Below are 13,329 nucleotides of genomic sequence, written 5' to 3' on the forward strand. Positions count from 1 at the left end.
CCATATGGGCTGCCTTCACGTATATGCACTCTCTCCATACATACTGTATGTGCTGCATACACTCACTCCATATATATGTGCTGCCTGGTTGAATATACACTCACTCCATACATATGTGCTGCTTGGATGAGTATACACTCACTCCATACATATGTGCTGCCTGGATGAATATACACTCACTCCATACATATGTGCTGCCTGGATGAATATACACTCACTCCATACATATGTGCTGCCTGGATGAGTATACACTCACTCCATACATATGTGCTGCCTGGATGAGTATACACTCACTCCATACATATGTGCTGCCTGGATGAGTATACACTCACTCCATACATATGTGCTGCCTGGATGAATATACACTCACTCCATACATATGTGCTGCCTGAATGAATATACACTCACTCCATACATATGTGCTGCCTGGCTGAATATACACTCACTCCATATATATGTGCTGCCTGCATGCATATATACTCTTTACATACCAATGTGATGCCTGCCTTCATGTACATGCACTCTCTCCATAGCTACGTGCTGTCTGCATTCAGCATGTGCTTAGTGGACCTGTTCTACTGGTGTACTTGCTACTTCCCTTCGCTGGTTTCTACACAATCCTCTGCCCATCGAGTCAATGACTTGATACAAAGTAACATCATCATCTTTCGAGTTGCTTTCAATGCTACAATGTATCAGAGCTGACAGTGACTGTTCCCAGCAGCCTCAGTGGAAGGCAGCATACTGTAATCTACTGAGGAGCGAATATAAAGAATGCAATGTGTCATCCTAGGCATGAGGCAGGGAGAGGACATGAGGCAGGGGCATGTATGGGGCAGGGAGAGGACATGAGGCAGGGGCATGTATGGGGCAGGGAGAGGACATGAGGCAGGGGCATGTACGAGGCAGGGAGAGGACATGAGGCAGGGGCATGTACGAGGCAGGGAGAGGACATGAGGCAGGGGCATGTATGGGGCAGGGAGAGGACATGAGGCAGGGGCATGTACGAGGCAGGGAGAGGACATGAGGCAGGGGCATGTACGAGGCAGGGAGAGGACATGAGGCAGGGGCATGTATGGGGCAGGGAGAGGACATGAGGCAGGGGCATGTACGAGGCAGGGAGAGGACATGAGGCAGGGGCATGTATGGGGGCAGGGAGAGGACATGAGGCAGGGGCATGTACGAGGCAGGGAGAGGACATGAGGCAGGGGCATGTATGGGGCAGGGAGAGGACATGGGGCAGGGGCGATGTATGGGGCAGGGAGAGGACATGAGGCAGGGAGAGGGCATGAGGCAGGGAGAGGACACGAGACAGGGAGAGGGCATGAGGCAGAGGCGATGTATGGGGCAGGGAGAGGACATGAGGCAGGGAGAGGACATGAGGCAGGGGCGATGTATGGGGCAGGGAGAGGGAATGAGGCAGGGGCGATGTATGGGGCAGGGAGAGGACATGAGGCAGGGAGAGGACATGAGGCAGGGGCGATGTATGGGGCAGGGAGAGGGAATGAGGCAGGGGCGATGTATGGGGCAGGGAGTGGACATGAGGCAGGGGCGATGTATGGGGCAGGGAGAGGACATGAGGCAGGGAGAGGGCATGAGGCAGGGGCGATGTATGGGGCAGGGAGAGGACATGAGGCAGGGAGAGGGCATGAGGCAGGGGCGATGTATGGGGCAGGGAGAGGACATGAGGCAGGGAGAGGGCATGAGGCAGGGGCGATGTATGGGGCAGGGAGAGGACATGAGGCAGGGAGAGGGCATGAGGCAGGGGCGATGTATGGGGCAGGGAGTGGACATGAGGCAGGGAGAGGACATAAGGCAGGGAGAGGGCATGAGGCAGGGGCGATGTATGGGGCAGGGAGAGGGCATGAGACAGGGAGAGGACATGAGGCAGGGAACGGACATGAGGCAGGGAGAGGGCATGAGGGTAGAGGGCATGAGGCAGGGAGAGGGCATGAGGGTAGAGGGCATGAGGCAGGGATAGATAATGCGGCAGGGAGAGGGCAAGAGGCCGGGAAATGGCATGAGGCAGGGAGAAGGCATGAGTTTAGAGGGCATGAGTTAGGGACAGATAATGAGTCAGGGAGAGGGTAAGAGTCAGGGACAGATAATAAGGTAGGGAGAGGGCATGAGGCCGGTACAGGGTATGAGGCAGGGAGAGGGCATGAGGAATTAAGCATGAGGCAGGGAGGGGTTATTAGGCAGGGAGAGGGCATGAGGCAGCAAGAGGAAATGAGGCAGCGAGCATGAGGCAGGGAGAGAGCATGAGGCAGGGAGAATGTATGAGGCAGGGAGAGGGTATGAGGCAGAGACAATGTAAGAGGGAGGGAGAGGACATGAGGCAGGGAGAGGTATGAGTAAGGCAGAAGGTATGAGGCAGAGATGGTATCAGGCAGGGAGAGGGTATCAGGCAGGGAGAAGGTATGAGGCAGGGAGAATGTATGAGGCAGAGAGCATGAGGCATAGAGAAGGTATGAGGCAGGGGGAATGTACGAGGCAGGGAGAGGACATGAGGCAGGCAGAGGGTATGAGGCAGGCAGAGGGTATGAGGCAGAAATGGTATCAGGCAGGGAGAGGGTATGAGGCAGGAAACATGAGGCAGGGAGAGAGCATGAGGTAGGGAAAAGATGTGAGACAGGGAGATGACATGAGGCAGGGAGAAAGCATGAAACATGGAGAGGGTATGAGAGGGAGAGGACATGATACAAAGACAGGGTATGAGGCAGGAAGAGGGTATGAGGGTAGAGAGAGGGTATGAGACAGGGAGAACGTACGAGGCAGTGAGAGTGTATGAAGCAGGGTCAGGGGATAAGGCAGGGTCAGGGGATGAGGCAGGGTCAGGGGATGAGGCAGGGTCAGGGAATGAGGCAGGGTCAGGGGATGAGGCAGGGTCAGGGGATGAGGCAGGGTCAGGGGATGAGGCAGGGTCAGGGAATGAGGCAGGGTCAGGGAATGAAGCAGGGTCAGCGGATGAGGCAGGGACAGGGAATGAGGCAGAAAGCAGGAGGCAGGGAGAGGGCATGAGGCAGGGTCAGGGAATGAAGCAGGGTCAGGGGATGAGGCAGGGTCAGGGGATGAGGCAGGGTCAGGGGAGGAGGCAAGGTCAGGGAATGAAGCAGGGTCAGGGGATGAGGCAGGGACAGGGGATAAGGCAGAGACAAGGGATGAGGCAGGGAGAGGACATGAGGCAGGGAGCGGGCATGGCTGCTGTCTGCACTGCCAGGCTGGAGCTGAGTGTGTAGTTGGGAGCTGGGAATAGTTGCTCTTTTTTTAGCTGTATTGGAGTGTATGTGCTGCTGCTGCTGTCTGGGATGTCCTCCTCCTCCTCCTCCTCCCCTCCTTCTCCTCCACCCCCCTCTGCACATGAGCTAGTTGATGCAGCCCATTGCATTGTGTAAGACACGACCTGTTATGGCCACCACTACTTCCGGGTTCCAGCATTCTGGTCCAGACCCAGCTCTCCGCCTGTGCAGCACACACACTGGGAGCAGGCGGCAGCAGTGATCGGCAGCAGTGGCGGTGATCGGCGAGACTCACACTCTTCTCTGCTTCCATAGCAGATCCCAGGGAGAAGGAAGGAGCTGCTGCTGCGCCCCCGAGAGGAGCCCAAGCCCCGCACTCCGCAGCCGGACACTATTCTCCAGGAGATCGCCCATCATTCATTCAGCACCTTGACAAGCGGCGCACCTATGATTGACAGCTCAGGTGGCGCACAGCCATGAGACTTTCCCCTGGTTTTCTGCGACTTTTAAACTCATTTTAAGGGGGGGAAGGAGAATTTTTCTGTTCTGGGAAAGAAAAGTCTGAGAGGCTGAATGACTCTTCTGTGCAAACTCTGGAAACTTGGAAGAAGGATTTAATCTCCCAGATATTTACTGTATCTCATCAGCACTTGGTGGAGTAATTGATTGTCATCCACACTGGCCTTACATAGGATATATCTGAAAGTCAAGTAGCCAGGAGTTAGGAAGGCCGATGGCTCAGAGGGTAGGTACTCAAGACCCTGCACCGAGTGGAAACGTGGCTCAGCTCAGACTGGGGAAACTTTCCATGTGAGACGAGATGAGGCTCTGACTCTGCACTGGATCATTGCACTGCATGTTACTCTATATGCTCGTATACATTATATATATGTGTGTGTGTGTGTGTGTGTGTGTGTGTGTGTGTGTGTGTGTTTGTATGTGTGTGATTGTATGTGTACATATATGTACGTGTGTGCATATATACATAGTGTATATATATATATATATATATATAGATAGATAGATTTATATATGTGTCTGTACATATATGCATGTGTGTGTATGTATATATATATTATACATTTATGTGTGTGTATATATACTTATATTTATATATATGTATATATATATATGTATATAGATATATAACTCTGTATACACACACATATATACACACACACACATAGGGGAACATAGACTTGCACATAGTGAGGATTATATGCTGTATCCTCCACATATTTGCATTACATACATAGAGGCCATGTGCAATGCAAGTGCAATTTACATTGGGAAAAAAAAATAATACAGTAGTGCATGTGTTGACTTTTATTTATTCAGATTATACACATATGCATGGACACACATATACTGTGCTGTAGACATTTCTGTAGGGTGAACACAATAATGCATGTGAGCTATGCACTTACACTATACACTGCAATACATAGGGGCTCATGTATTCTTACATAGACGTGTATTGTATAGGTGATAATATACTTTAGTATTGTACATACATTTATAAAGATTCATATACAATGCAAAATTGCAAAATACACATACACGTGGTAAATATCAGTCTGTAGAAGTTTTATGTAGAATACATATACACTAAAAAAAAGGGAACAAGGTACAAAGGGGGAACATTATAGGATATCCACCATATACATAACATGCACCAATTATATATATAATTATGGTTAATTCAGGGGTAGCATTATAATACTTTATCCTATGAAACTGTATATAATATATATATATATATATATATATATATATATATATATATATATATATATATATATACACACACACATTATATGTCCATACCTACACAGCTTGCCGTTTATGCTGTTGACAGTCAGTAAACAATGCGAGTTTCCAGAGTGGTTGTGCCCATAGGAATGAAAAGTCAGATCCTAATCTCTCCTAAAGATCTGTCACTTCAGTGAAGTTGTATTCCAAATAACACAAGTAATCTTAATTGCTGCCACTTCTTGTGAATATGTGCACGTAATCAGGAGCCTTGCAATAATTAAAAGTCATTAAACTTTGCATATATGAGTGCTGAGCCATAATGAGCTAACCAGGAGAGAAAGCTGCTTTGTTGGTGACACTTAAGGCTTCAGCAAGTGTCATCATCAGTGCAGAACCCAAATATCAAGTAATGTCTCCAAATCTCAGACCATGCCCAGTCCTGGGAAGAGAGTCATCATGTAGCAGGCAGAACTTCTGATAAGAGGGCAACAGATAGCATGTGTGGGTACAGAGGGGCGCCACTTACACTGGGGGTCGTAGTAACATTATATATACACTGCTCAAAAAAATAAAAGGAGCACCAAAATACAAAATCCTTTATTTTTTATATGTGTGTGTGTGTGTGTGTGTGTGTGTGTGTGTGTGTGTGTGTGTGTGTACGTATATATATATATATGAGTATATGTGTCAACTATATATACATATACACATATGTATGTGTGCATATATATATGTATATGGAAGTGTTTATTTATATACGTGTGTGTATATATACATACATATTATTTTTTTGTCTATATATATATTTTTATATATATATATATATATAAAAAAAACTATATGTGTCAACTATATATACATATACACACATATATGTCTGCATATATATATATATATATATATATATATATATATATGAATATGGAAGCGTTTATATATACACGTGTGTGTGTATATATATATTCATATATATTATTTTTTGTGTATATATATATATCTATATATATGTATATATATATATATATATATATATATATATATATATATATATATATATATATATAGCCCCTGTGACACATCAGGCTGCCTCCCCTAATTGGCCTCCTTGGCACATGTTGGCATATGGTTATTGAATTAGACAAACGCTTCTCAGCTTCATTTTCAGCTTCACTTCCCAACTGTCACATAGCAAGTCATTCCCTTCTTCTGATTTCCATTGGGTTACTTTATGTGAAAAGTGTAAAAAGCAAAGATCCTTCCATCAGGGCCAAGTGTCTGGGAAGAGAGAGAGTGGGAGCCATCCAAAGCAGCCACAAGTTCCTTCTCTATAGAGGATGATGATGATGAGGATGATGATGGTGGTGGAGGGATCTGGAGGCCCCATCTGGTGCCCTGCTCTGCCCCTTGTCTGATCGTGTCTTTCTATCTGTCATACAGTACGACGACCTTCCCCATTACGGTGGGATGGATGGAGTAGGGATCCCCAGCGCCATGTATGGGGACCCCCACGCTGCCAGGTCCATGCAGCCTGTTCACCACATGAATCACGGTCCTCCTCTGCACTCCCACCAGTACCCGCACACTGCCCACACCAACGCCATGGCCCCCAGCATGGGCTCCTCAGTCAATGACGCCCTGAAGAGGGATAAAGATGCCATCTATGGGTAGGTACAGCTCTGTGTGACCCTGTAATACAGACCCTGATATCACCCGGCACTGTATGTGGGGGGATCTGATCCATCCTAGCTTCAGAAAAAAAAAAGATAGAAACTGCAGGAAAGTATTGATCCATGAGGAATATGTTGTGAAAATGTTCTAAACTTTTTTCTTTCCATGAATAAAATCTAACTTTCTGCGACTTTTTAGTGGACAATAATAAAGGAGGAGTCGGGAAAGTTTTACAAGTAATGAGAGTAATTGTTAGAATTGTGTAATTGTGTGTGATAAAGAAATGAACGAGTGGGGATGTGTGTGTGATAGGAAGAAAGAAAAAGAAAGAAAGAAAGAGAAAGAAAGAAAGAAAGAAAAGAGGAAAGAAAGAAAGAAAGAGAAAAAGAGAGAAAGAGAGAAAGAAAGAAAGAAAGAAAGAAAGAAAGACAGGAGGAAGGATGTAGAGATATAAGAATAGACACATTGTTGTGTTACACTCAGCTCTGCAGTTCTCCCTGTGAATGTCTTAAATAAATGAAATCCCCACGCTCTGCTTAATGTGAACACCAGTGTAATCTCCCTCATTTGTCGCACACTAACACTAATCTCACCGAGTTTATTTAGGCCGGTAACACAGTGTCTCTCACAACAACAGTTTCTTGCTCTTTCAAAACAAAAAAAAAGAGAAAGTTGCGAATGAGTTAAAATATAATAAAGGAATCACTTAAACTTCACTTGCACAAATCCTGCTGCTCCTACATTAGCTTTTACCGTATTTCAATACAACACACATCTATATATATACCTATATACACACATATTTGTACATTTATACCTATATATATACACACACACACATATAAACATTTATACGTACTCTAATATATATATATATCTATATATTTCTAAATACACACACAGACATATATATACATTTATACGTACACAAATATATATATATATATTTCTAAACACACACATATATATATTTATATATATATTTATACCTATATACACAGACACATTTTATTATAAACACACATCTACTCGTCAGATTTTATAACGCATTATAAAGAATAGATATAGGAGTAGATATAGGAGTAGATATAGGAGTAGTATTTTTCCTAAATAGAAAAATATATCACACTTAATACTTTTATACTTTTCCTATGAACACTACTTATACTGGTAATATTATTGATGCTCCTTAATGTTTTATCACTAGCAGTAGTTTTAGCATTATTTCAACTACTAATATAATTATTATTTATTTTATTACTTATATTAATAGTAGTGTTCAGGCCAATTATGATCACTATTATTACGGACATAAATATCCAGACACTTTTTTTAGTTAATATATTTTTTGTAGATTTGCTTCTTCGTATTTTTACGATAAAAGCAATGTGTAAACAAATCTTTCTAAACTTGTAGCAATAGAGCTTGTGTAGGGAGTTTCTTCTAAAACTTGTTAATATTCTATTCCATAATTGCCAGATAATAATGTGATCACAGATGATATCATTATCCCAGTGTCAGGTAATCAGTGCTGCACAAGAATGAGAGGATGAGTGCAGGAAGCTGAGAAAACTGGAGAAGAAGCCTCCACCGAGCTGGGCTGATGCTTGGGAATCGCAGTTGTAGTGCGGCTGGGTGTTGTAGTGCGCTGGGTGTTTGCTGGGGATTGTAGTGCGGCTATATGTTCCCTGGGTGTTTTAGTGCTGCTGGGTGTTGTAGTGCGGCTGTGTGTTTGCTGGGTGTTGTAGTGCGGCTGAGTGCATTCTCTGGGTGTTGTAGTGCGACTGTGTGTTTGCTGGGTGTTGTAGTGCGGCTGAGTGCATTCTCTGGGTGTTGTAGTGCGACTGTGTGTTGTAGTGCGGCTGTGTGTTTGCTGGGTGTTGTAGTGCAGCTGAGTGTATTGTCTGGGGGTTGTAGTGGGGCTATGTGTTTGCTCGGTGTTGTAGTGCGGCTCTGTGTTCACTGTCGTTGAGGTTGTGACATTCATACTGTGACATTTCTATTTTAGATAATTACATTAGTTAAAGCGCACGCAGTCGCAGTAGTGTAGCCGGGTACAGTCGCAGTGTAGTTATGCATATGATCGTGAGCGTTTGTCGGTGTGGGTTGTTGGCCGGATCTAGGTTGCCACAATCATTCAGTTAATGCTGCACACTATAGAGTTAAATAGGCAAATGCTCACTGTTCACTGTATTTTGGTGTTGCAGGGGAATTTGCAAACTACGTGTTTTTATATATATATATATATATATATATATATATATATATATATATATATATATATATATATATATATATATATATATACATATATATATATATGTATATGTATATATATATATATATATATATAAATGTATACACATATGGCGAGCATATATATATATATATATATGTGTGTGTGTGTGTGTGTGTGTGTGTATATATATGTATATATACTCACTATATGTATATAAATAGCATTAAAACATTGTAGATAGATGGATGGATGGATGGATGGATGGATGGATGGATAGATAGATAGATAGATAGATAGATAGATAGATAGATAGATGGAGATGGATAGATTGCAAATTCCCCTGCATATATACCGAGCGCATTTGCTGGGTCGTCGTGCTCTCCACTGTTGTCCTCCTTGGCTTCTTCCCCATGTTTTGATCGTTTTTGTATAAGTAGAAATCATGGAACGATCTGCACCGATCGTGCTGTGTATTGCACTGATAACTGGCCCTAAGTACATTGCATTGGGGCACTTAGGAGTGTGATCATCCTTGTCCTGGGCCTGTAGAGTTTTGCAGCCCTGACTGCCAGGGCCACTTGGGCGCATGCCCCCTCTGATCCTGGGCCCTGGTGGATACAGAGTTATTGATTGCTTGTGTTTCTCTTGCAGACACCCTCTATTCCCTCTATTAGCACTGATTTTTGAGAAATGTGAATTAGCTACTTGTACCCCCAGAGAGCCCGGGGTGGCAGGCGGAGATGTGTGCTCCTCGGAGTCTTTCAATGAAGACATTGCAGTATTCGCCAAACAGGTCAGTCAAACAATGCATGAGTAACCCCTACACCCCAATACTGTGTGTGCACATGTGTGACTACAATACATTCACATACACCATCATACATGGACTCGATGATAACTTTATACAAATGTTACTGATTGAACACATTATTATAATGACCCCAGAAACTTAAAGGCCACTGAGTGACTTGTATTTTCCCTATTATCTGCGTTCAGATTCGAGCAGAAAAACCCTTGTTTTCTTCAAATCCGGAATTGGATAACTTGGTAAGATTCTTATTGCAGATTTATGTCATAATTTGAGTTTTTTTTCTTGCTGTTTTATGTCCTTGCTTTGGCTCCTTTTCGTGTTTATTTTGCACAGTTTGTTCTGGTCATTTACACAATGATCAGATTTCTGCCCCTTTTTTATGACACCCAGTAAGTGACTGCACTAATCAGCTTCTTGGTTTATTTTGGGTTGTCAAAACCTTTATTCTTCTCTGCTATATCCCCCCACCACCACAATAGAGTTGTTGACAAACAAGTTAAAGCCCCCACTATTTAGAATGTCACCAGACAGAAATCCCTCCTTATATTCTGGAATTGTTGAACATTTTCACATTTATTTTTTGTTTAAATTTACAAAATATAATTTTTTGTACCCCTGATTTTTTTTTATGATGTTTCTGCCTATTTTTTTTTTTTTATTTTACAGATGATCCAAGCCATACAAGTATTAAGGTTTCATCTATTGGAATTAGAAAAGGTAAAAGCTGTGATAAGATATAGCTAATAGGGAATTTGCATAGATGTCTTTATTTCTGGTTCGGTGTAATTAGTGTCAAGGCAAATCACAGAATCCATTTCTCTTTTCGGTTTAATTGCTATTTGCTACTAAATCCATGATCTCCATGGCTAGGGCCTGGGTGGGGGCACTATTGTGATTGTCTACATCACTGCTATTATTTTGGTAGAATATTATTATTATTATTATTATTATTATTATTATTATGATACATTTGAAATGAAAATAAATAAAATAAAAGGGTATGGGGGGCATTGTTGTGGGGGCTTTTTCATGGACAGAGCTGCCTGTTCCGTCAGACTGTTCCTGAAAGCTGAGAGGAGAAGGATGATAATGCCATTTTACTGGCTGTTTTGCATCTGAGCAATAAAGGGGATTGCAGTTTGATGCCAGCTATAAAAATAAATAAAATAAAAGGGTATGGGGGGCATTGTTGTGGGGGCTTTTTCATGGACAGAGCTGCCTGTTCCTTCAGACTGTTCCTGAAAGCTGAGGGGAGAAGGATGATAATGCCATTTTACTGGCTGTTTTGCATCTGAGCAATAAAGGGGATTGCAGTTTGATGCCAGCTATAAAAGTCGCATGGCAGTTTTTATTTTATTTATTCCATTTCTGTATGGCTTTAAATATTAAAGCACAAGGCCTCCTACCACCTATGCAGGCCTGACAACTGCCACTGGTATATTCTATTATAGATTCTTTTGCATTGTGTTGTCCCCATCGCCTTAAGCAGCCCCCTCTGATGATGATGATATAGATAGATGAAATTAAATAGTTTACTTTAAGTGTCACCCATGCAGGTCACAATCTCTGTTGTGGTCACAGCCCCAGGAGCAGATGAATTTAACACGGGTGTTGCATTTGCTGTAGCCTGTGAATCATCTTGTCAGTGTCAATTTTCGAAGATATCTCTATTTTAGCAGAAAAGAAAGTTCCTCCTAATTCATGATGCGTCTTGGAAGAAGGGTCTCAGGAGAATAATTGCAATGCGTTCCCCTTGTTTGTGCTACCAGGAGATTTTGATTGCTCTTGTCAATTTTATTTATCCACGCCTGATTATATAGTTTATTATTTATTTATTTCTTTATTTATTTTTTCCTCTTTACCACTCCCATGGACCTAGGTACATGAACTGTGCGACAATTTCTGCCATCGGTATATTAGTTGTTTGAAAGGAAAAATGCCCATAGACCTGGTCATTGATGACAGGGAAGGTGGATCCAAGTCAGACAGTGAAGACATGACCAGATCAGCAAACCTAACAGATCAGGTAAGAAGAGAAGACATTCTCCAGGCCTCCTCATCCTTTCCTATTGATATTCACTCCATTTACTGGGGCCTTTCCATTATTTGCATATGATTAAGGAAATGAACATTTTGGAATAATGTGCCTATTATTGCTTCATTAAGCCCTGATCTGGGATTAGACCTGGCAGGATGAGCTGCACAGAGGCTTTTCTTCCAGCATGTGTGTCTTTTACTGTCTACTTCATGTTTGTTGTTATAAAAAAAAATAAATTAATAAGTAAATGCAATGTACATTATTGAGATCCAGTTCACAAGTATAAGTGCAGTGGCCACAGGGATAATGCTGGATAGTTGTTTTATTGACGGTAGTAATAATAATGGTCTGGAAGGATGAGCGTGCAGAGGGTGCTGAGCTCACATTAGTGCCCTCCTGAGGATGGCAGCGACCTGTGCTGTGTGAACTAGGTACAGTCCCAATGGGGACCGTGATAAGGCTGTGTGTGCGGCCATCAAAAACTGCATATAAACAACATGTGGCATATATATATATCCAAAGAACTTAGGCGGGGCGCCAGGAGACATCAGACCATGCAGAAACTGCAAAGAGATATATTAGCCCAAGAGTCGAAAATGGCAAGGTTTCGGTTCCAATACAGAGAACCTTTGCCACAAATTTATGTTGGAGCCGAAATGTTTAACTTTTTACATATGGGCCATTACATTGGTTAGCACGATTTGCATCTGATATCTCTTGGAGTTCTCTCTAAAATGTGGTTGTTGGGCACCACATCTGTTTTCTTTCTTTCTTTCTTTCTTTCTTTCTTTCTTTCTTTCTTTCTTTCTTTCTTTCTTTCTTTCTTTCTTTCTTTCTTTCTTTTCATAAAGCTCTGGCTAATGAAGGTATATACTATAATGGATGAAATGAATGTACTGCATATTGATGGTATATGTCATAAAGTGAATCTAGAGATCGTATCGATCGTGCTGTATGTTAATGTTATGTGCACCCTGGGTGCAGCTATTCCACTTTGTAGTGAGAAATAGATAACGCGGTGGAGGCAGTGACCGCACAGAGTGTGCACAGTGCATATTAGTGTATAAGGGCTAGATTATGTGAGCAGAAAATCCTTTTCCTCTTTGCAGAGGTTAGATTATGGTATATCCGACAATGGAGGGGATATATGTGCACTGGGTGTAGTAATGATATCACTCTGTATGTCGACTCTATATGGACGATTCTCAGGAGTTCTGTGCATTGCTTGTTTATTTAATACCTCATATTATACGGGTTATGCGGGTGATCAGTGTATTTATGCTCTGAATGAATAGCATGTGTGCGGTGGGTATATGGTGTGTATATTGTGTACATAGTTTATATAGTGTATATAGTTTATATAGTGTACATACTATATAGTTTATATAGTGTATATAGTGTATCTAGTGTACATAGTATATATAGTTTATATAGTGTATATAGTTTATAGGGTATATAGTGTGTGTAACTTATATAGTGTACATAGTGTATATAGTGTACATAGTGTATATAATGTAGATCGTGTGTATAGTTTATATACTGTACATAGTGTATATGGTTTATATAGCATGTATAGTGT

The 13,329-nt window shown here is 42.3% G+C and overlaps 1 protein-coding gene across 2 annotated transcripts in view; it reads left to right on the top strand.

Moving 5' to 3' along the window:
* Positions 1–3,385: 3,385 nt before the first annotated feature.
* MEIS1 (Meis homeobox 1) overlaps positions 3,386–13,329 on the top strand; it is a 222,365-nt gene continuing 212,421 nt past the window's right edge. Inside the window, exons 1-6 of one of the 2 annotated variants that reach the window (XM_075339267.1) lie at positions 3,386–3,984; positions 6,432–6,658; positions 9,553–9,694; positions 9,898–9,948; positions 10,379–10,429; positions 11,592–11,738. In XM_075339267.1, the coding sequence (XP_075195382.1) occupies positions 3,973–3,984; positions 6,432–6,658; positions 9,553–9,694; positions 9,898–9,948; positions 10,379–10,429; positions 11,592–11,738 (630 nt within the window). In that variant the 5' untranslated portion in view covers positions 3,386–3,972. The remainder of the gene's footprint in view (positions 3,985–6,431; positions 6,659–9,552; positions 9,695–9,897; positions 9,949–10,378; positions 10,430–11,591; positions 11,739–13,329) is intronic. The other variant, XM_075339268.1, reaches the window with a different exon arrangement.

Source organism: Anomaloglossus baeobatrachus, chromosome 3 (assembly GCF_048569485.1).
Source record: "Anomaloglossus baeobatrachus isolate aAnoBae1 chromosome 3, aAnoBae1.hap1, whole genome shotgun sequence".
In the NCBI taxonomy this organism is placed as follows: domain Eukaryota; kingdom Metazoa; phylum Chordata; class Amphibia; order Anura; family Aromobatidae; genus Anomaloglossus; species Anomaloglossus baeobatrachus.